This window comes from Cydia strobilella, chromosome 6 (assembly GCF_947568885.1).
Source record: "Cydia strobilella chromosome 6, ilCydStro3.1, whole genome shotgun sequence".
In the NCBI taxonomy this organism is placed as follows: Eukaryota; Metazoa; Arthropoda; class Insecta; order Lepidoptera; family Tortricidae; genus Cydia; species Cydia strobilella.
In genome coordinates this window covers 12,990,147-13,015,599 of record NC_086046.1, presented here as the reverse complement: position 1 = coordinate 13,015,599, position 25,453 = coordinate 12,990,147, and the positions used below count along the sequence as shown (strand labels likewise).

The following is a 25,453-nucleotide window of genomic DNA, read 5'->3' as shown; positions in this document are numbered from 1 at the left end:
AACTAACACGATTTTCACTCATAATTTTAAAACTAACACGTAAGTTTGTACGCGATTAAGTCCCGTGTTAGTTTTAAAATTATAAACTGGTATATTGCATAAGTATAGTAGATTGTACGCTAAGGGGATAAAGCACTGTTTTATGTCACGGGCGCGACATTGAATCCTGAACGTAACGAAGGACTACCAGTTTTATCGTCATAGCAATAAGGATTATGTAAATTACGTTATTGACCGGCGGGTTATAATGAAATTCCATACAACATTAAAACCCGGCTAAAGCCAAGGGATATAATGTCTTGCTTTCGGTGAGGTTTATATGATATATAATCCGGCTTTGTGGAGCATGTGGTGTGAATAGTTATTTGTGCAACAAGAGAGGAAAGTTGGTTTTTCTTGCGAGTGTTTGTTTTGAGTCCAAAGAAAGCGATGGATTCTATAATTGAATCACGAGCGAAGCGAGTGACTCTAAGGTAGAATCTTAAGCGTAGCGAGGGACTCAAAAACACGAGATTAATACAACATTATTAATAAAACACATAATTTTTCACCTCAGTAGTGAGAACACATTAAAGGTTAAAATGTATTTCGAATTACACAGAATAAACAGAAAAAAAGTATTATAATATGTACCATACCATACCATACCATACGATACGATACGATACGATACGATACGATACGATACGACACGACACGACACGACACGACACGACACGACAGGACACGACACGACACGACACGACACGACAGGACACGACACGACTCTACAGGACACGACAGGACACCATATCATACCATACCATACCATAAAAAAAAATGTAATAAAAGTATGAAGTTCATGGCCTTCACTAAATTAAAAAGCTACATTGTTTAACTCCTCACTCCAGGGAGTGACAAAAGTAGGCTTGTTCGAGCTGCTGAGGTGAAAAAGTATATTTTTATTGTGCTCCATAAAATAAAATTAAAAATATATAGCATAGGATAGTTGGTTACATTGTTATCACATCAACATCAGAATCTACTGTTTAGGGACCGTGCGCGTTGGAGTGTCTGCCATCTTGTGCCCTGAATCGGAATCATAAACATGTACATTGCCAAAGCAAGTGCTGCCATCTACCGTTCTCGTACGTTTTCTTGTGCATAGTAGGTTCTGCCATCTTGTGGACTACATTGGAAGCATAAACTTTACATTTACGCCTCGCGGCAAAAATCTGACGGCTCCTGTTATATACTCTTTGATTGGCGCTAGCTACTCTTATGCCCTCTAGTAGATATTTATGCGGGCTTCTGAAATCGCAGGCTTTAAGACACCCCCCTTACCCTTAGTAATTTTTTTTCAGACTATCTGATAGATGGCGCTAACCATTTCAAACTATAAAAATAAATATAGAATAACAACAAACTTATTATTGCGACGTGGTTTAATTAGGAGAATATAAATATTATGGTTATGTAATATATCATAAAGATAATGATTAATGATAAACAGGTATTAAAGATTAATGCGTGAACTTAAACGCAACTTATTTTATGACATCATGACTGTGCTTTCGAAGTTTCCATGGTGATCAAAACAATCAACATAACTCTTTGTTGACAGCGAAAAGTTCCGAAAACTAGAACGATAAGTGATTTTCTTGCTATTGTCTTGCTCTAAAACAATGACGGAACAAATAAAGTTCATCGTGAAGGAGATAAACGCAAGTTTGGGGCGGAACTACGACTTGATAAAGTTTGACGCCTTGGATGAAAAACAGTTATTGCAGCTGCTCGTCGATTTACTCGTAGCCTTTAATGCAGGCGAGAAGGTAATTAATAATAAGTCTTCTTGTTGGCTTAAGCCTTGTGGAACCTTCCTACTTTTATAGATTTTGAGTAACTTGCAGCCCTCGCAGGGCTTTAAAGTTTTTAAAGACATCTAGGTCCCTATACTAATCTTAGGGTAATGCTTTGATTACGTACGTCGCATAATTTCCCAATTGCAAAAGTTCCCTCTCAGTACCTTTTTGCAAAATGTTCCGTTAATCGAATTCGCTAGTACAGTCGCCATACGCCGTTTGATATATAGGATCTTTTTTTTTACGTTGGGGAAATGCGTTTACTCATGCCACTTGGCCCGGGGGAACAAGGGGTGATGACGGACTAACCAGTGGAGGACTACCGTCTAAAACCACCAACGAGTGCCGACTGTTAGATGGGGTGCCGCAGTATCGCTATCAGCATTCGACCGCGTGTGGACATATCGGATCTGCCGAGGTGCTCATAAATATCTGAACACGCACTCTAACGCCTTGATAATAGAGGCGTGTTCAGATATTTGTGAGCACCTTGGCCACTCCGATATATCTGATGGCGACTGTACTTAGCAAATAGTAAAATTTGAATAGTAAAAGAACCAATTGACCTTATTATCTTGATGCTGAATTAACAAGTTCTTTTATTTCTTTAAATCTTTTTCGGTAAACAAGTTGTTATTAGAATAATATATCCGTATTTTTATCTTGCGTACAATTTCATTAATGTAATAAGTTTTTGGCAAAAATTACATTTTTGGTACAAGCTTACTATACTTTTCTTTCCACACTAATATTAATCGAGACAATTCTAACAACCCCAAACACAATTAGTTTGCGTTGTTTTATCACGAGTTCCCATGACCACCTCCTGACTCCATCATCAGATCAGTTCCATGTCATCATAATATTGCATTGTTATCCGATTTACATATGTATGCAAAATTTCAGCTCAACCGGAAATCGGGAAGTGGGTCAAATTTAGCTTCCAAGATTTGAACCACACTAATAACAAAATAACATGCATACTGACAGGGCAAGTTATACCTATAAAAGCATGTAAATAATAATCGAAAACTGGAGTGATCCAGTGTTAATCATTACCATATATGTGTGTACCATACTGTGTACACACATAGTATGGTACACAGACATACCAAAATTATTATATATCGAAGTCTAAGGCCAGGATTACACTTGTAAGTTTTACTTACGTAAGTAGGGACAAAGCTATTTGCTAGAATGAGATAACGATATTCATATCTCATTCTGTAGTATAGCTGTGTCCCTACTTACGTAAGTATTAAAACTTACAAGTGTAATCCTGGCCTAACACAGTATGGTACGTAACACATATTATACGGTAATGATTAACACTGGATCACTCCATTTTTCAATGTCCATATCTTGAGAAATAAGTGTTTAATCAACTACTCGGTTCGAAGTTTTATATTATGGCCGATAGTACATATGTATAGAGGAAATGTTCGCGTAAAATATAAGTTCGTGAACGTTGACAAGTTCGCAAATAAATATATCATATGGCAAGGAATTTGTAGTTGCGGCCTTACTATGCAAAATTTTATTACATCGTCAACAATGAAGTCGGACCTTTATATTTAAGAGGCCGTAGTCGATTTTGGAGAAAAATGTAAAATTGATAGATTTAGTCGTTGAAATTATACACGTTTTGTTACGTAATATCTAAATAACAAGTATTGGTTTCTATTAGCACGTCTTCTCATCTTGCCTTTTAATAATGAGGTCGCGAGCGTGCGTCACCGGTAATATATGAAGAGAAGGGGCAGTTTTTAAAAATTCATCAATAAATTATGGTGGTAAATTATACAAATTGATGTATAAGAATAGTTTCAGCAAATGTTGTAGATTGTTTAAGTATCAAAATTACGTTGAAATGAAGTCGATTTTCAGAGAAATTGTCACTTGTTTTGAAGTAATTTCCTCGAACTCTTAGTCATATAACAAAAATGTAATCTGATAAAGGTCAAGTACAGAATATGTGTAATACAAATTTACCATTTTTAGCAGTCCCAACTTTACGAAATTTACAAATGAGAGCGACAAAATCAGTGCTTTACGCGTGTTTACCTAAACGTCCATTACAAAAAAAATCATTACTAATTTAGTGAGTCTGTTTTTAAAAAACTGATCTGATAAAAGGCAAGATAAGAAGACGTGCTAATAGAAACCAGTACTTCTTATTTTAATTAGGTAACAAAAGGTGTACAATTTCACCGACTAAATCTATCAATTTTACATTTTTGCGACTAAAATCGACACCGGCCTCTTAAGAGTGCTTAGAGCAATTATTAGAACCCCATAACGGTCGCGTGAAATTTTGCCTGATTTAGCCAGCTGCCACTACTCAAAAAAAGTTTTGGCATGGTATACTTATAATCAGGTTGATTGCATACCCCGCGAGATGAATCCTCCGAATTGTCCCCAATTTCGATCTATCGAAAACTACTGGGCAATCATGAAAAAAAAATTAAACATGACTAGTCAAATTGTCCAGGATAAGGCAGGATATCAATTCGTTACGATCTGCATGGGATCAACACGTCAAGAATGTCGACAAAAGTGTTGTGCAGAAGATTATGGGGTCCATTACGAAAAAAGATCGTAATTATTTACATAACAGATTTTTTTTTTTCATTTATACACATTTAAAATCTAAATAGGTACATTATTACTATTTTTAAATTCTCCATTCATAACTTTGTTATATCATTTGCTTAAAAAAATAACAATTTTCTACTACTACCTACTCTACACTTCTACTACTACTATACTTTAATATTATGCAAAGTGATGGATTCTCCACCTAAATATTCACGCAGCATCGAAAATTCACACTACTTATGGATTGGCGTGGGTTTTTACGGAGTTTATAGGCCAAAGCGTGATATACGCTACTCAAGAGCTTTTTCCGGAAAAATCCACGTTCCCGAGGGAAGTAAGGGATAAGAGCGAAGTTATGCTCGCCACATGTGTAATGGCATGGGTACCGTTTCTATTTTTGTTTAGTGTCTTTAGAATTAGGGTTTGGCTAAAATTATGCACCATATTATTTTCTTTCTTCCCTTCAATTCCTTTATTATTAATTATAAACCTCACATATACCTATCGGAATTGGAGTTCTGAAAGCGGTCACATTTGAGCAGGAAGCAGAAAGATTATGGTGCGTGTACATGTCACATAAATCTATCACAAAGAGTTACGCATGACGCAAACCGGGACGAAACTTTTTTGTTGTAAAGGGCCCTCCACACTCGTGCGCGACTCATGGCGCGAAGCCGCGAACGTAAGTGTGGCGTTGATTTCGCAGATTGTTCACACCTTGGCGCCTTGATCCCCGTTTTTTGTCGGTTTTTTTTGCCCGCGTCAAAGGATATTAAAATTATTTTAAAACTGGTCACTCACGTATTATTAAGTCGAATAGCTCGACATGTTTCGATCCAATTTACGAGGATCCTCTTCACGGAGCAACGACACGTCCTCACTGGTCGAGGGCGCGCCGTGTTGCGTGTAAAGGAGTTGAAAGAACTTGCAAGACTCCCATTACACACTATTTTGACTCATCTGAGGCAAGATATATATTTATTATATTATATTAAGCGGCTATATTTTACGGTTTTACAACAAAACAAAATGGAAAAATATAAAATATAACGTATGATGCCGTAGATAAACGACAGCAGATGCTCTTCCACCATCTTGGCGCGAACCAAACTGCGAAATCGATATGTTCTCTCCGCCAAGTCGCGCCGTGATTCTCGCATATACCTATAGTCTGGAGGGAGCTTAACCGAATTCTTATACAAAGACATGCCCTGATTTCTGGTTTCTGAAAGAAACTGAATATGTATGAACGTTTGTCGGCAAGTCAGTAGCCACAACATAGACAGCCAACCGTGAAGCCGGAATTACATTACCTACGAAATTGGTGGCGTGAAATTAATTTCGTGACATTAGTTTTACGTTTTGCCAACATATTCACGTATAATTTAATATTTTCGCAATGTATGCATTAATTTCATGAAAGCAAATCAATTTCGTGCCCTGCGTGATTTTTTGGTGAAATTAGTGTCATGCAACTAATTTCGTAGTGTAAATGCGACGTGAAAACTAGTGTCGCCAAAGTGCCAGCGCTGTGCGGACGTGTAGCTTCGATGCTGATGGGGCCACTGGTCACTGCGATACTGTGAATTTCACGACACTAATTATTTCACGAAATTACTTTCACCCTTTCACATATCGAAACTCTTTCGTCAAACTAATCTCAACATGCATGACACTAAATTAATTTTGTAATGTAAATCCCGCTTGACTGTCTAGTAGCAGGGTGGATGAAAAAGTTTACTGGTCATGTGTTCTTCAGAAGCACTGTTGCTTAGTCCTCGATCACAACGTGAACTCTAGCGCTGGCTGGAGTTGATTTTGGAAAAACAATGGCATTCGACGCTGCGCTTATACATTTTCTAGTGGCCTAAGTGTGGAATAATTTAGTTTAAAACAAATTTAAGTTCATTATTACTTCCAGTTGGACGTTTGCGACGACGACCCCGAGACCGTGTCGGTCCGTCTGCTGGAGATGCTCGGCAGTGTCAAGTACCGGCCGCCGGCGGGCGAGGATCCGCCGAGGTTCCGGGCCCTGCTGCTCGCGGGTGACGCCAACACCGTCCACCACGTGCTGTACTGGCTGCTAGCCAACAAGGAGCACGTCACTAACACCGCTTACCTGGCCAAGTATGATTTATTGATATTATTGAAACCATGACGTAGACATGATAGGATCCACCACGGTTCCGCGTGCTGCTGTTGCCAATAATTTAATATTTAGAGTGATAAAAAACAATTTACATTAGGTAGGTACTCACTTTTAGGCTATCGGCATATTGAGTGTTTCTGAGTCAAATTTTTGTTGTTATCGAATTTATGTAGGTACGTTATAAAAGAAAACTCAACCATAATCAGTTAGACAACCATCAATAGGTACTCGTAGAAGTTTATGCAAAATATAAAGGTCTAAACAGACAGAACTGAGGGCCTACCGCCAACCACGTTCGACGTGTTGCCTCTCTGTCGCACTTGTAAATTCGTACGTAAGTGTGACAGGGAGGCAACACGTCGAACGTGGTTGGCGCCCTACGTCTGGGCTATAACCGCGGAAATCGAAGTTCGCTTAGTAATATTAGGTAATTTTGAATTGGAAAAGGTGTTTCCTCTTTATCCTCTTTCTTTTTCGGATGTCGGTTAAAATATAGCCTACGACCCTCGAGTCAAAAAATTAAGCGAATCGATTCACACATCATTTATCAAATTTGGCTGTGGTTACGGTACGGTGGAATACACGTAGGAACGATATAATTATAATAGGTTTAGGTAGGTACATAGACTGCTGAAATACTTACCCATTCTTTTAGTCTAGCCGGAGTAGGGTAAAAAGTAAGATAAACCTACATTCGAATCATATAAAAACTCTTAAACCTAGACACCTGTAGACGTATTTAAAAATATGTTAATATATTTTTACTAGTCGATTTAAGTGTCCCATAAATATTCAACGCAGGAATACTTATCTAAGAAAACGAGTTGATAAGGACTTCGATTTTTTTTCTGAATTCCTAAGATTCCTCACTAAATATCTATAATAAGCAATATTTTTTTAGATATTTGAAGATACCAGATATACCAACCGACGTAGCACGTAATAATACGATCCAAGATTTACTGGACTTGTACCAGAATCTGATAGATGAATTCAAAGAGGTGCACAAGCGCACAAGGATGTTACAGAAGGAAAATGCGTCTGAAATCATTAATGATATCAAGGAGATGGCGGTCGAGCGCGATATAGGTACCAATTTCCTTTCAGTAAAAGCTTCGCTCGACTTGTGAAAGTGTTGAGCGCACTTAGAACTTAAAACCTTGTCATTTTAAAAGGAACTTCGCTTTTAACGTTGATGTGATATTTAATGTTTGAAGTTTATTATAACAGAGTATCTACTCAACATTTTTGTACTAGCTACTCTTGAGTGGGAGAAACTGTGAGAACGGGATAAAGGATGTATAATGGTCATGAAATAAAACTATGAAAACGGATTATATCGCTTATATTGAATTTATAATACATCCCGACGTTTCGAACCCTTTACAGCGTTCGTGGTCAACGGGTCATAGTTTTATTTCATGAGTAACTATCGCGGTAACCGAATACAATATGATGATGGTTCTATGTAGACAGTTGGACACTGAGAAATATACACGAGTTAGTTTTTTTCCTATTTGTCATTTGTCAACGACGAATCAGCTTTTAAGCAGGTCAAAAAGCTCTGTTCATTTGCTAAAGTTATAACAGCGAATGTCAACGGCATCATGCTTCGTTTCGGTTCGACTCAGACGACGCGATCAGTGAAGTAAATATACGTCATCTGCTCAAGCCGACTCGCCGTCGATAAATGTAGTGACACCATAACCATTAACCAGGCTTGTATCACGTGCTTTACTTTACTCATACCCATAACTATGCAGTTCTTTATTGACTGTAAAGACGAGAAATATGGCGCATTTTGGTGGTCTTAGTGTCAGAAAATACAGAATTATGACTATTTATACTGATTATGATTATTATTCTAGACTCTTTAGTTCTGGACTAAGTTAGATTACTGTACTTGATGATTATACTAACACCGAGGTAACTTACGAGCAACTCGTATCTTTAAACGAGGCAGGAACGACATTAATGTCACCCAAATAGAAGCAAATACCTAGTAAGTAAACTCGAACACCAATTACCACCGACATTATAAATCAGGAAAATTGTAGGAGAAATAAAGTTAAAGTACCTACTTAAGCAGAAATTCTTAACCTGTGCCTACTCAACAGGAACAAGGAACAATATAGGATATTTTTTGATATTTTAAACATTAGGGTAGAGCGTCGTTGTATGGGAAAAAATAAAAACTTGTTATTCAATGCGGAACCGGTATAAAAAGTTCTACTTTGTCATGTAGATTATATAGTGATTATATCAAATTTCAAAATAATACTACTTTTAGCCCTCTACCTAGCTGCCAAAGAAATAAATTAAGGTAAATTTTCATCAATTATTTTAATATACTACTTCACTAATATTTGTACATTTTATTTAAATTAATAAATAAATGTATAATAAGAAATAACCACAATATTAAATCACATTTATAATCTGGTCTATCGCGAATTTATTTTGTTACCTTTATTTACTGACGTTTCGACACAGCTTTCACTGGTCGTGGTTAGCCGCAAAATTAATTCGCGATAGACCCGATTATAAATTCTTGTGCTAAAGTAACGATGTTATTGATTACGAAAAGTATTATTTTACTGCAAAAAAAGGTTAAGTACTGAGCACTGACATGTTTAAATAAGCGTCAAATTTTAAATTCAATTTCAAAATCAAACGCCCGTCGGCGTCGCTTACGCCCTTTTAGGCCATGAATACAGGTATTGTATACTCTGATTTGTAATTAAATTCCAAAAAACTAACCTCACTCAGATCCTTTTTCTTTCGTAATAATGGAAAATATGTAAAGAAGTAAACTCAAATTTCCCTTTTGCATACTCTAGCATTTAAAATAAATATAGATGTATCCTTTTAGCTTTGTTCAGTTTCTTAAAACATACGGAAAAGAGAAAAAGTGAGGTTAGATTACTGGAATTTAATTACAAATCAGAGTATAGGCATATATTTACTTTTACTAGTATTATTTTTATTATCTTATCACATTCACTATAGTTTTCACAGATCTGTAGTAAGTTGATTACACCAATTTGTGCACAATATCCTGGTTAAAGGGGCTTTTCCATAAAAACCCTATTTACGTGAGTTTATCGTGTTATAAAAAACATGTCGTAAACAAAAATAAGTATAGGAATCGAGCATATCTGTTAATAATTAACTGCGAGTTATTTGCCACACATCTTAAATAGTCTTCCTAGAGGTATAATAGATAATTTAGAAGAGGGTAAGCCTCATAAAATCAAAATAATGCCAAAAAAAGCACCCAAATATTCATTAAGTACACATCATATTATATATATTATATTATTAGTGTTAAATAAATAATAATAATATAAATGTAATAAAAATAAGACCAGTTACATTTGTAATTTCTTTTTTTTTAAATAAACAGTAAAAAATATATAGTTTTTTTTTTTTTGGGTTTTTAGGGTTCCGTACCTAAAGGGTAAAAACGGGACCCTATTACTAAGACTCCGCTGTCCGTCTGTCCGTCCGTCTGTCCGTCTGTCTGTCACCAGGCTGAATCTCATGAACCGTGATAGCTAGACAGATGAAATTTTCACAGGTGATGTATTTCTGTTGCCGCTATAACAACAAATACTAAAAACAGAATAATATAAATATTTTAATGGGGCTCCCATACAACAAACGTGATTTTTTACTGTTTTTTTCCGTAATGGTACGGAACCCTTCGTGCGCGAGTCCGACTCGCACTTAGCCGGTTTTTTTAACATGTTTAACCGCTTATAAATATAGTACCATAGATTTTTTTAAATTTTAATGTCGCAAGTATACTTACAGAAAGAGTGGTCGTTGGATGTATGTAATATTTCCTTTGTCAGTCTAATCTCAGTGAGCAAATTTAAAAAGTTAGAGCAGCGGACAATAATGTTTCATACTAACTCCGTACAGTTCTTGGCCTAGGTCAAGAAGTAGTAAGGAGCCATAAATGAGCAACTTCATGTCTTCATTTCGTGACATTAACGCATACATTTCGGAGTATGTTTAAGAAAACATACTTACTCAAAATTATGCTCCGCATAAATAACAAAATGTAGTAATTGTGTAATATTCCTATAGACTTATACAACGAATTATATTTAGTTACACGTGTTAACATTAATTTTAGTCAAAGTAGTAAATTATTTATACGTGTTTTAAGCTCGAGTTATTCCTTTACAGTTATTAAGCGATTAGAGAACGTGCAAGTTAATCTGACAGACATAGGCAATAAGGAAGAGTTGATGAATATAAGCAAGGCTCTAAGGGTTCAACAGGAAATGACGAGCACACTGGAGCACCAGGTAATTAGTACGAACACTACGACGTCGTATTAATTAGTTGTAATTACCTGCTAAGTTTAGAATATATATGTATGTAGGTGCCTATAATAATAATAATAATATATTCTTTATTGTGCATAGTTAAAACAAATTTAGATACATTATAATTAACATAGCGAACTAAGCAACAACAGGCGGTCTTATCGCTAAAAAGCGATCTCTTACAGACAACCTTCAGGTAGTAGAATTTACCGTACGGAAGAAATAAATGGGTAGAAAAATAAACGGATAACAAGAGTAGGAGAATTTTTTAAATGAAATCAGCACAGATAAATATATAACAATATACATACATAAATAGTTAGGTACATACATATTAAAGATCATACTAATAAATATTAAAAATAAATACATATATAAATATCTATACATATACATACATATATAATATAGCAGAGATAGTAATCGAATGGTTAACAAGCTTAAGGAAGTGACAGATAGTGCATTTTAAGTTGAGCCTTAAAAATAGGAAGCGATTTAGCATGTCTTAGATCAGACGGCAGAGCATTCCACAACCGAATCGCTTGGAAGGTGAAAGAATCCTTATAGAATTTAGAAGAAGTAGTAATTTGGGCAAGCAGATAATTCTTGGAGCATCTTAAAGAAGAAAGGTATTTGAAGTGCTCTTTTAGGTACAGGCCTATGTCAAATGTGTTCCTCTAAATTTAATTAAATCAGGACCGTAATTTAATTTTGCATAACAATATTTACGCTTTGTACGCTTCTTTTATTAGTATTCGTTCGCAAGACTGAGTGCGCAAGATTTTAATGGCTTTATTGTTTTATGAGTTTCTCCGTTTCCGGAAGCATTTTCGGGTAAATTAAAATTAATGTCATTCATTGCTTTTTATTATTTAGTATGAGACTCAACAAGCCCAGTTGAAAGCCGCCTCGGACCAATTGAAAAGATATTTAAATGTCATACATGGGCAAAGTGCGGCGCCGAAAACTGTAAACGACGTGATTAAACGTCTGAACGAGGAAATTCAGGTATGTAATGATTAGTAAGCATATTCTTGGACTTTTGTATGTATTAGTTCGTATTGACCTAGTGAACACATTCACTGCCAACGCGAGCTACGCGCTACGAGCGTAGCCGATAACACGCACGCGTGTAACGCGTGTTTCACTACGTAGCGAAAACCTACGAACAGAGAAACCGCCTAGCAGGTTGCTGGCAGTGAATATGTTAAATGTTACAAATATAAATAATGATCAATTGCTGTGCGACATTATAGGAAGAAGCTACGCATAACACGTTGTGTATACAAATATCAAATGTAGATAAGAATTCTAAGTTTAATTAGGATTCCTGAGGATGCCCCGTATAGAGAGGCGAAACACGTGTCGTGTGTGTGTGTTATCTTTTCGCGGATTAGCAAAGTAATATTTTTGTTTTGATATCATTTGTACAATTTTTGTTCATCGTTTGTTCGTTCGGCAAATAAATCGCCACTTTTTAGGGTTCCGTACCTCAAAAGGAAAAAACGGAACCTTTATAGGATCACTCGTGCGTCTGTCTGTCTGTCTGTCCGTCTGTCACAGCCTATTTTCTCCGAAACTACTGGACCAATTAAGTTGAAATTTGGTACACATATGTAAGTTTGTGACCCAAAGATGGACATGTAACGTAAACAAATTAATTGTAATGTACGGAACCCTGGGAACGCGAGTCCGACTCGCACTTGGCCGGTTTTTTAAAGACATTTCACATAAAAAATACATTGTGTAAATTGTGTAATGTACGGAACCCTTGGAACGCGAGTCCGACTCGCACTTGGCCGGTTTTTAAATTATAAGACCTATACTGAATGATGAAAGGTTAGAGGCGCTTAGTACACACGCTGCATGGGAAACTTGATTTCAATTTATGACCAAAAATAAAAAGAACATAACGATGTTTTCCTCTCTGATTACGATTACACTGTTAAATGTTAACTAACATGTTGTAATAATTTGTGTAATTAAACTGCGGTGTACTTAAAAATTGTCAGCGAAATCATTTCCGATTCTCTTTTGATTAATATTTCCGAACTCATTGAGTCCAATAGGTGGTCTGAAATTTTCATTTATATAACCCAGTTCCGCGGAAATCCTTTTTGCTTTCATTTTATGAGATGCGCGTACTAATTGAATTGAATTTATGAATATTTTCATAGCTGAACAGTTACCTCGTGAAAGAGAAACTGCCGCAAGAGGCTGCGCACCTGCAGAAAGAGCTGAATATTATGCAAACTATTGCCATGGAGCAACATCCCACTCGGTCGGATTTAATGGCTGTGCAAGACAAGGTAAAATTATTAGTAGTTTCCTCGTTTTGCATAATTGGGGATTTATTAAAGTATGAAGCGTTTTTGTTTGAGTTTGTGTACAGAAAGTACAGATATAGTACATAATTATTTTCCATCGTATTTTCACGGAAACCTATACGAACGTGTTTTGCTATTTCAGTCAGTCTCGGTCGGTACGATAATACGATGGAAAACAATTGTGTACTACTTCTGTAACATTTTACAATGTCCTTTGGGTTTTGTTGAGTTAGTCTTGATTGGGAGTTTCTTTCTTTGATATGAAGACAGTCAGTGCATAATAGGCATAGCTGACATTTATTTTCGAGACATCTGAGTCTTTCAAACATCTGATATCAATTCAGAAGTCACTTTCAATGATACCTAACTGATAGAACAAGGCATGCCAGAATTTGGCTCGCAGAGCTAATTAACTTTTTTTTTATAGCCTATATTGTGTCCCACTACTGGGCAAATGCCTCCTCTGTCTTCTGCTACTCGTCACGGCTAATTAACTTATGAATACTTATATTTTTATTAAACTACTTGTTTATTAGATAGCAGTGGTCAACAGTGAAATTGAACAGCTCGTGCAGCGTCGCTTGGCATCTTCTACGCCGCAAGAAGACAAGCTGGCGCCGTTCCGGCAGCAGGCGGCGGTGATTCGGCGCAATAAGGACGCCAGTGCCGCGCGCGCCGATGAGCTGGCAGCGTCCCTGCGCGAGCATGAGGCCACTCTGGCGGACTTGCAGTCTCAGGTATGTTACGTGGCGTCCTCGATGCGCCACGACAAGCTATTAGGCGTTCCGGCAGCAGGCGGCTCTGATCCGGCGCAACAAGGACGCCAGCGTTGCGCGCGCCGACAAGCTGGCCACGTCGTGTTTGCGCGAGCACGAGGCCATTCTGGCGGACTTGCAGTCTCAGGTACCTACGTTACCTATACAGTCCAGGATGCCGCACAAGCTAAAGCCGTTACAAGTACGGCAACAGGCGGCGGTGCTCCGGCGCAAAAAGGACGCTAGAGCCGCGCACGCCGACAAGCTAGCCGCGTCCCTTCGCGAACACGAGGCCTCTCTAGCGGACTTGCAGTGTCAGGTATTGCGCCTCACCAAAACCAAAGCCTGAGACAGCTAGTTGCCTTCAAAGGTTAGTTTTACATAATAGTACCTACATACTGTTATAGCTACACTATAAATTTATTACACGTCAACCAGTGAAAATACTGGATTCTAGACTTTTTCTGGCAAACCAATTTACACTACACCAACGCTAGTAAAATACTTTACTGTTAGAACATTACAAATCAAATCCAAATGAACGTTATTTAATTTTTGAAAATCATCATTTATAAGTAAATTCTACTCGCCGACATCAGAAATAAACCCAAAATTTGCATCAAATTACTTCTTCACTCTTGTGGATTAAATGCAAATCTCCCTTCTGTTTTTGAAACATAAAGAGGGTCTTGTGTGGTAATTTTGTTATACAAGGGTGCAAAGTTGTATTTTACCCGCGAGTGTTTTAATACACGAGAAGTAAAATACATTTGCACCCGTGTGTAACACACAACTTTTCCCCTCACTATATTCAATTCAATTCAATTATTTATTCATAAAATTTTACATTTTATACGTCCGTCTGTTTACGATTACACATAACATTACATATTAAATATACATTAATTATAGCGAGGAAAGTGCAACATCCACAGGCGTTAGTTCATCTTCATCACTGGAATCACTCATTTTTTTTACGATAATACGATATTACAACAGAAAAGTCTGGAAGTTGTATATTTTTATGTTGACATTTCTGACGATGCGTTTTGAAGTTGCATCGACTCAACTTGTGCGTTCATAATTACATTCAACATCGTTTAAAAAACAAATGTTTCCTATGGAATTTAAGGTTTGTGACTTAAAATCATTAAATAAAGCTAAAACTTTGTTATTTTTTATTAAATTCTCAAACCATTTATTTACTGATAATTAATATCGAACGAACCATTATTATGAGAGTTTTACGTTTTGTTATTTGTCAATTCTTACAGAGTTACAAGAGGGCGAGAACAAAATTTTTAAAAGCAATGTGCCATGGCAATGCAGAGGGAACTGTGTAATGTGCCATGACAATGCGCTTTATGAACGTCAAAAAAAACCAGCAGTAACTTACACTTTCTTAGTTAAACAGACCATATTTCTCCGAATCACTCACGGGATATGACAACCTATTAGCTGCTGCTGTAATGTGAAGAAATTCTAAGAACCATATAAATCATATCAAGGTGTGTGTAGCACATTAGCGAGGTGCGGTACCATTATGTAAATTCCAAGGTAATAATAACCTCATTGCATGCGATGACAAGTCACACCAGACACTTTTCTGTCTGACAGTGATGTCTGTATTAATACTAGCGACCCGCCCGGCTTCGCACGGGAAGTATTATAAAGGTATGCCTATTTTTTTCGAATTCGACTTAAATGTTTTATTTTACCATAGTATATTGTACAACCATGTACCAGACACAAAACAATAATGCGACCTCAAACTTTAACTTTGCAATGTTTTACTAAGTAAGACATTACACCTTCCTTTCAAGTAACAACTATTCACTTCTTTCGAAGCAATTATTTCCGAAAATATTTACTTTATCAAAAAATGGATGTTATATACCCGTATTCGTTTTCAAAGACCTATCCAACGACACCACACACCAAAGTGTTAAAGCGAAAAAAAAAACATCCCCACTACTTTGTAGAGGAGGTAACTACTACGGAACCCTAAAAAAAGAAAGTACGTGCACGTGACCCGAAAAATCGTGCGTAGCGTCGGCCGCGTGCGCCGCAGTGAGGAATGTGGATATAGCTGACCAATGGACCCACGTCATCCACGTGGGCGACGTGTATAGCGTGTGCGTACATAGCGTGCGCAGCAGTGTCGTTCTGGCTTCACGCGTTGTATGCCAGTGTGATGGGTGGTGGCGCGCAGGCGGGGGTGACTGCGCCTAGCACTAGACGTTTCGTTCGCGAATCGAGTCACTTTTGTTGCGGCAGCTATAGTATTTTTCAAACAGCACGGGTACGGTGACCGATGTCTTTTTCATAAAATGTATTACCATAAAACGCAAAATCTCGCAAAGCAGTACTGAGATGACATCTGTCAGCGTACCCAAGCTGTTTGAAAAAAATATTACTGTAGCCCGGTGGAATTTTACCGCGATATTTTCAATTTACGATAATTTAAGATATTCATTTTTAATTGTATGGTGTATAGGGCCATTATAATCTGTATGAAATGCTCAATGTAACAAACATATTTAGATTGATAATGATTAATATGTGATAATGTATCCGTGTAAATGACTTTGTAAATACGACATTATATGTGATCTTTTCTTTTTTACTTAATAATAGGTATAGTAAGTTATCCTTGAAAGATAAACATAATATACCATCGCGGACTTTTTGTAGACAAATAAAAGAGAGACAATTCCACCATAAATTGTGTTGTTACATCTCAAACGGATTAGGCAGAGTTTTTTAGTTTAAAGCTGTAGATAACGTGATTTTTCCGACATCTTTAACAAACATCGTCATGTCATATTTCAATAAATTTACACAAAACCTTAACAAACTATACACCTAAACCTTCCTCAAGAATAACACTATCGATAATTGAAAACCGCATTAAAATCTGTTCAGGAGTTTTTGAGTTTACCGCGAACATACAAATATACAAACAGACAGACGCGGCGGGGGACTTTGTTTTATAAGGTGTGTAGATTACATGAATACATTCCGGGGGTTTACATACTCGTATTACAGGCGCTTTCAGACTGGGAAAATAATTTAATTTTTCTCTCGTTTTCTTCAAGGAAAAATATTACTTTCAATTATAATCAGGTCTCGGAGACGCGTTTCAATGTAATCATGTTGTGATCTGAGCTTGTAGATAATGTAATCATGTTGTGATCTGAGCTTATGTAGATAATGTAATCATGTTGTGATCTGAGCTTATGTAGATAATGTAATCATGTTGTGATCTGAGCTTATGTAGATAATGTAATCATGTTGTGATCTGAGCATATGTAGATAATGTAATCATGTTGTGATCTGAGTTTATGTAGAAACGAGTAGGTCCCTAACTATCCCTATGTGATGTGCAAACATTATCAATTTATTACAAAAGGGAGATATGTGACATTTTCATTTTTTAACCAAAAGGTACCACATTGTCGCTTGTCAATAAGGTTGATTTCAAATTGAAGCTATATGAAAATAGCGCCTTATTGACAACCGACAATAAGTACCCTTTTGATTGAGAATGGCACATATTATAAAAAACTGGCCAAGTGCGAGTCGGACTCGCCCACCGAGGGTTCGTACTTTTTAGTATTTGTTGTTATAGCGGCAACAGAAATACATCATCTGTGAAAATTTCAACTGTCTAGCTATCACGGTTCATGAGATACAGCCTGGTGACAGACAGATAGGCAGACAGACGGACAGCGGAGTCTTAGTAATAGGGTCCCGTTTTTACCATTTGGGTACGGAAGAGTAATTCTAAATTTGAAAGGGAATTTAAGTATTAGATTTTTCTCTCGCCATTGATGAAGATCTGCATAAAGACATTAAGTACTCAATCCCTACCCCATACATACATTATTCATTAAAACGAAAGCACTATTTTTATTCGAACCGAAAGCGAGATACGAATGGAATGTAAGTAAAATAATTACTGTTGTTTATTGATGGCAAACGGGTGCGATCCTCCCGGTGCGGCATTCGAACTTTATAAGTTGATATACAGACATTTCAATATACATATACTCGTACTGGCATATGTCTGTAATCTGTATACTCATCAATGTGTGTGTGCTTTAGGGCAGTCACTCGATAATATTACGGAGTAATTAACTCATGTGGTAGAAGAAAAAGTTGTTAGAGTTTGTCTAATTGTAATTGTGTCGTTTCCCTTATGTTAATTCTCTTAGATCTTCTCAAAATTTGCTCCTATCGGTGCCACCTACCTCTTCCAAATTGCATAATTGCTCATTTACTTTTTGGGCCATTCGACTATGGAACTCTCTCCCTGTTGAGTTACGAGTAAGATGTTCTCAATCTATTACCTCCTTCAAATCAAACCTTAAGGAATATTAAGTGTCTTTCCCTTCCTTAGTTTGTTATTTTTGACACTGTTGTTTCTTTATTTAATATTTACTTTTTAGGGTTCCGTACCCAAAGGGTAAAAACGGGACCCTGTTACTAAGACTCCGCTGTCCGTCTGTCTGTCTGTCACCAGGCTGTATCTCATGAACCGTGATAGCTAGACAGTTGAAATTTTCACAGATGATGTATTTCTGTTGCCGCTATAACAACAAATACTAAAAAGTACGGAACCCTCGGTGCGCGAGTCCGACTCGCACTTGGCCGGTTTTTTTATATGTATATGTATGTCTTTGTATGTGTGTGGTTATACGTATTTAAGTATGTTTGTCTATTAATGTTTTGTGTGGTTTGGTTATATTCAATTCGACTTTTCATATATTTTTTTCTTTGCGCCTCCTAAGTCGTACCGTATCAGGGTCTAAATTATTTTACTTGTTCTGCTTCCGGCCCTGCCATCCCTATGTTATGGGTTTCTTATTGTGATTAATTTCCATATTTGATCACCGGTCTGGCTTAGTCAGTAGTGACCCTGCCTATGAAGTGGATGGTTCTGGGTTCGAACCCCGTTCCTGAATCCTGAGTTCCTGCGTGTTTTCTACGTATTTTAGTATTACATATATGTATAGTAGTCTAAGTACCTACCCACAACATAAGCCTTTTTAGAGATTACTGTAGGGCTTAGTCAATTTCGGTAAGAATGACATAATATTAATATAATTAATACATACGTATTTACTATGCGAAAAATGAAAACCTCAACTTCATCACATTTATACTAAAATCCCCAATCCTTCATCACCCTGTCACATTTTGGAGGACATAAAGGCATGACAAAGAAACGATTTATCTTCTTTAACCCTTATCAAGGCATAGCAGAGGCGATTTAGCGACTACATACATACGGCATTTCACAACGTGTTCCCTTTTTCAACGAGCAAGACTGATATTCAACTGTCATTATTGAAATGTTGTCATTGTTGTACCTTATTTATAGGTTTTATAACTGGCTTTTGCACGCGACTTTGTCAGCGTGAAATTTTGACATTGGCAGTATCCAGTATCACTGTGACATCTAATAAGCATTGTTCCAATTGGGCCGTAATTGCCGTAAAGCGTAACGTAAGATCTATGGATCCATACTTATTCAATGCGAAGGCTGCTACTAGTGCTACGCCGTAGCGAGTAGACGTTATTTCTCGAATTCTCGCTTTAAAGGTCTACGGGATATCTGAGTGATATCTATACGTACGGACACAAGCGAAAGAAACACAATACAACTCAATGTCATAATTTATATGTCATTTTGATGTCAGTCAGTATGTTCGAATTGGCCTGTAAATCTGTTTATTCTAAAGAAACTTTTTATTGCTATTTGCTTTGAGGTGCCAAAATCTCAACTAATATAGTTTTTACTTTTATTTAATACTTTAATACATTTTTTACTTTCGATAGGCGTTTGTCAATAAACTTTTATCATCTTGGTTAGGCCCCCTGGTATGAACAAATAAGTTATAATTTTAAATTCAGTGTTCTTGAGCTTACTGTGGGGCTTAGTCAGTTTGTGTAATAATGTCATATAATATTTATTTATTTATAATGTTTATATCCCGGTACGACAGACGCAAAATGCAGAAAATGCAGTGCTAGTGGTTAATTAAATATCGACTCAAATGTTGTCGATATCGATATGAAGCGATCCCTAAATCATAATAACAAATGTAATTTCTACTTGAACTAAACAGTACAACAAGATTAAGAGTGTTAACTTTTTTATTGCCTAATACACACTAATTTACTTTTTTTTAATTATCCTTCTCATAACTGCAAATATCGGTCATCGGGCATTGGCTCGAATTAAGTACTCTAATATACTTTGAAATCGCTTTGTATATTAATTCAGTTAGTATTATTGTAATCACGATTCTAATATTTAAAAATTGCATAACAGTAGTCTTATACGTCATAACTTTATCGACATCGGCGTCCACTTGTATATGTATAGTACCAGCACTGCATTCTTGTTAGGAAAATATTAAACAGCGCACTCCATACTAACTTAGCCTTTATGACGAAGAAGCAAATATCCAAACGAATTACTCGTCGTGCGAGTTTCATTGTGCTACCGAAGATAAGAACACAATTAGGGAAAAATATGTTTACATATGAAGGTGCACAGCTTTATAATAAACTAGCTTTGCCCGCGGCTTCGCCTGCGTAGAATTCGGTCTGTGTCAGTAAGCGGCTAATTCATCCCTAATTTATCTCCCTGTCCCCTGGAGACAGAACTTAAAGTAAAGTTGACAGATGGATACGCTAGAGGACTGTAGTCCAGATAAAAAAAATCGTATTCTTACATTAACAGTAGGTTTTTGTGTTGATTACGACGTTTAAAGGAAACTAATATAAACACTCATCAATAAGTAGTCATGAATTGGAACAAGTATAAATTTAAAAAAATTGGAAAAGTAAAAAGCACTAGTTCGCGAAAACCAACTTTCCGCACGCTAAACAGCCACGAAAAGTAGCACTTTTTGAGCAACTGTATTAAAAATAATTACAGACATATCAGACCTTATCTTATTGTAAGTACAAAGTTTCAGAGCAAACTCGCTACTCGCTACTCGTTTTAAATTGAGAGCGGAACTACGTTTGTTTGGTGATTCGAGCTTGCCGGGGACCCTTAATATGCCCTTTAAAAGTACGATCATGAAGGGGGGACACACTTTTTAGGGTTCCGTACCGCAAAAGGAAAAAAAACGGAACCCTTATAGGATCACTCGTGCGTCTGTCTGTCTGTCTGTCCGTCTGTCACAGCCTATTTTCTCCGAAACTACTGGACCAATTAAGTTGAAATTTGGTACACATATGTAAGTTTGTGACCCAAAGACGGACATGAAACGTAAACAAATAAATTATAAACACGGGGGCCACTTTTAGGGGGGTTAATGAGAAAACTAAAAAATAAAGTTTTTCAAACTATATCGTGTTACATATCAAATGAAAGAGCTCATTGTGAGAATCTTAGATACATTTTTTTATAATTTTAGGATAACCAATTTAGAAGTTATTCAAGAAAATAGACAAAAAATTACCCTTCTCCCCCCCCCCCCTTTATCTCCGAAACTACTGGGGCTAAATTTGATAAAAATACACAAAATAGATCTTTACCTATAGATTACAGGAAAACCTATAAAAAATGTGCAGTCAGGCGTGAGTCGGACTTAATTACTTAGTTTTTGATTCGACCCTTTACCGGTTTTTTATAGACTTTTCACTTACGTAACTCACGTTTCACATAAAAAATACATTGTTTAAATTGTGTAATGTACGGAACCCTTGGAATTGGAACGCGAGTCCGACTCGCACTTGGCCGGTTTTTTTCTTTCGGACGTACTATTTCCGAAAATATTTACTTTATCAAAAAGTGTTTGTTCAAGACCGCTATTCGTTTTGAAAGACATATACAACGACACCTCACACCATAGAGTAAAAGCGAAAATAAATGTCATCCCCACTTTACGTGTCCGCGCGCGAATTCCGTGCACGGCTGAGGAATGTTAGGAATGTTGGGCGTCATAACAGAGTAGTGTCATTTTGTACGTACGGGCGCGGCGCACACCCTCCCACTTCCTCGACCTCCGAATGCTCGGAATTGGCGCGCGGACAGTACGTATTTTTTTTAGATTTTATTTTACCTGTTTGTTGGATTTATTAATTTATACTCGTATAATATCAATCCCAAATTGCAGCTTTCTAGCCTCAGATAGACAGACAGACGGACCTGGCGAAACTATAAGGGTTCCTCCTGGTTGACTACGGAATTCTATTAAAAAACGGTGTATCTATCGATAGCCTCTAGGTAACTAGTAAACATAACAAAGGAAGCCCATTATATACTTACCTGGATATTTATAGGAAAGTATTCAAGGGCCCGATTAGACTTGAGAAAGTAATACAATATTTTACCACATCCAATAGGTGACGGACACATACAGTTCTGTCGTTACATCGTTATCACAATAATAGCCATACTATGACCTTAGGTATTAGTCACGTCACATTCTCGAACTAAATTGGACCCCAGCCGAATAATTGAAACGTACACTTAAGTACCTATATTAAATCGTCCTCAAAGGTCAGATAAGGAGTCAAATATCGGGAGCCTTATCAAAGAGGGAAGATTTTCAATTTTCTATAATCGATCATTAAAATGTCGATGATCCGAATAATTCCGAGGACACTTGCGTGACTTGCCTGCAAAAGCGACGTCTTTTTTATCAAATCTATAATATATCTCATTTGAGTTTGGCCTTTTATCTGTCGTAATACTTGAGTGACGTTTTTTTATTATAAAATTTGAAGTTTTTCTTATCTCTCTGTTAAGTCATCTAATCATATATTTTATTATTACAAATTGTAGCAGTTATAAATACTATAATGATCAGCAATTTGTATTTTTCAAGTTGCTTTTTATGTATTTAGATGTAACATGAAACTTATTTAAAAAAACCCTATACTTTGAAATAATATTAAAAAAATATATTTTGGCTCAGGTACGCCACCTTCTCGGAGACACAATCCTCAGAGGAGAGGAGTTAAAGAAATACGTCAACACGCTACGCACTAAGAGCACAATATACAAAAGACAGAGGGCCAACTTATCAACGTTTAAGGTAGGTACTAAAAAAAAAAAAAAAACTCGGATCACTTCTACAAATTAAAGTTTAATGCACTTTTCTTTTATACAAACTAAAAATAAATAAAAAATCTTTTTTCAACATTGCACATTTTTTTAAATCTACTGATGATGCTATTCAGTGTTTTATTTGTTAATTCGATTGCTCTCTAATAATGTTAACATCAAAATGCTGCCTACCACATTTAACGTTTTATGTATATTCCACCTACATTTTTGGTACTTTCTCACCAAAATATTTCTTAAATACAATCGAAAATTAACTTCAGAATAAATACGGTAATTTGGTATGAAGTATATGGCGTGTTTGTGATAAAGGTCGAGGCGGGAATCTTAACGCGGACGCTACATCTCCTGAGCGCCGCCGATCCTACCGTGGAATTGGCTCTAGTGAATCACAAGAAAACGAAGATTGAAGACGATGACGCCGCAGAAAAAGAACTTAAGTCCGCGGATTTAGAAAAAAAATCTTTACATGACTTATCACAGGTAAAATATGCCAGTATTATGCTTATTAATAATAAGAAGAAAATAAATAATAAGTTATTATGTAATCTCCATTTACAACTTAAATAAGTAATCCAATGTATACCTACATTGGTTAACATGAATTATTTAATGAACAGCAATACTTGTGTTAAAAAATATACTATAGAGCTGCTTCAGTCAACGTCAGTACTTTTTGTACCGAGACTGACTGAAATAACAAGACACGTTAGTACGTTTCCGTGAAAATAGGTACGATGGAAAGCAATTATGCACTACATCTGTAATAGTGTGTCATTAGGTGCAAACTTTTTGTTTACTGACGTTGTTTTAATATATAACCTATTATCTTGATTAAACATTTCAGTTAGTGGCTCAAACAGCTCAGAAAGTGTCTCAAGTGCGCCAAGAAATACAACCGCTCGCGGACAAAATAAAACCGATAAAAGAGCAATTTCAATCAGTACAGCAGCAATACGACCAGAAGAAGCGCGTTTACGAAGCTACCGCCATCAACATTACTTCGCAAATGGAGCCATTCAGGAATCAAGTGAAAGAGTTGACTTACCAACTGAATAGTAAGGAGGAGGAATGGAAAAACTTGCGACAAAAGATAACAAAAGCCGAAAGTTTACAAGAGGTTGTGATGTTTGAGATGAAAAACTCAATGCAATCCCCGCGGAGGCCCTCTAAAACCGAGACTTTGATGAAAAAGGTTGCTGATATGGAGCAAATTGTAAAGAGCTTGGAGGAGGTAAGTTAAAGGGATTGTAAATATAATATTATGTATGTATACAACTATTTTTATATTAAATATATTAATAACGGGTCACTCACGTATTTTAAGTCGAAAAAACGCTCGACATGTGACATGTCTGCGCCGATCCGTCACCGTCAACGCAAGCTCCTGATGACACTCTTCGGTACGGAGTGAAACATGTCGAGCGCTTTTCGACTTAGAATACGTGGGTGACCCGTTATTAGTATATTTAATGTCTGTGTCTCACGGAAGTTTGGTTATTAAAACTATTTTTATACTGATACAACGAGTAGGTACATTTCTTTTTTTAAAGATCAATAACTTAAAGTAAAAATAATTGAGACATTTCGATTTTCCTCATGTTTGTTTATAACTTATCTACTCATTATTATTCACAACGACGGGACTTATCTACTTATGGGAGGTACAAAGTAATTATGTAAAAATCCTGAGGTTCACTGTAAAAGGAGAATTAATAATTTTCTTGCACCGAAAAACTATTATTTAAACAGCTACATTTTTAGCGCCACTAGGGAACTTTTTTTTAAAACGATTTTGTGTGTTGAACGATTTTGAAAGATTATCGTCAAAAAAACTTTAAAATTGTAATTATTTCAGGAACAGAAGGTGATCAGTTCCCGTCAAGGCGTAGTGGAAGAACAGACGCGACTGTGGGAGAACACGCTAGAGCTGTTGCGTTGCAAGCTACATGCGCGGACGCAGCCTTCTGCGCGCCAGGGCCGCATGCACATCACGCAGCACTCGCAGATGCTTACCCTGACATAATAACATTCCTTCCATTCATTGGATTCCCTTTAAACGAAAGAGTTAATTGTAGAAGACATGTAAAGTAAGAAATAACGTGATCTCGTTCGTGTGGCGCCATATACTTTGTGCTTAGGTAACTGACTTGTCAAACGTAAATTTTTGACAATATAAACTACCGCACGATGTACGCGGCCGTACAACGACGTCTACTTCAGCTGTCAAATTCAAAGCCCAAATCTTTCTTAGACTTTATACTTCTTATTAATATCTCATTGGTTTATACAAACATTTGCGCCTTCAGAATAAGGCTCCGAGTATCAGCGCGCTGATACGTCTGTAAC

The 25,453-nt window shown here is 36.7% G+C and overlaps 1 protein-coding gene across 1 annotated transcript; it reads left to right on the top strand.

Moving 5' to 3' along the window:
• Window positions 1–1,580: 1,580 nt before the first annotated feature.
• LOC134742460 (intraflagellar transport protein 81 homolog) lies at window positions 1,581–25,130 on the top strand. Its single transcript, XM_063675636.1, has 11 exons — window positions 1,581–1,811; window positions 6,361–6,566; window positions 7,490–7,677; window positions 10,786–10,907; window positions 11,805–11,936; window positions 13,106–13,237; window positions 13,792–13,992; window positions 22,956–23,075; window positions 23,417–23,587; window positions 23,952–24,338; window positions 24,963–25,130. Exons 1-11 carry the CDS (start codon window positions 1,665–1,667, stop codon window positions 25,128–25,130), a joined length of 1,974 nt encoding a protein of 657 aa, XP_063531706.1. The 5' UTR covers window positions 1,581–1,664.
• Window positions 25,131–25,453: the final 323 nt, after the last annotated feature.

What these genes read in the sequence shown, in the direction of transcription:
- LOC134742460 (XM_063675636.1), top strand. Translation starts at nt 1,665, where the DNA reads ATGACGGAACAAATAAAGTTCATCGTGAAGGAGATAAACGCAAGTTTG. An exon ending in CCTTTAATGCAGGCGAGAAG is followed by an intron (nt 1,812 to 6,360) that starts GTAATTAATAAT and finishes TATTACTTCCAG; the next exon opens with TTGGACGTTTGCGACGACGA. An exon ending in TTGTAAAGAGCTTGGAGGAG is followed by an intron (nt 24,339 to 24,962) that starts GTAAGTTAAAGG and finishes TAATTATTTCAG; the next exon opens with GAACAGAAGGTGATCAGTTC.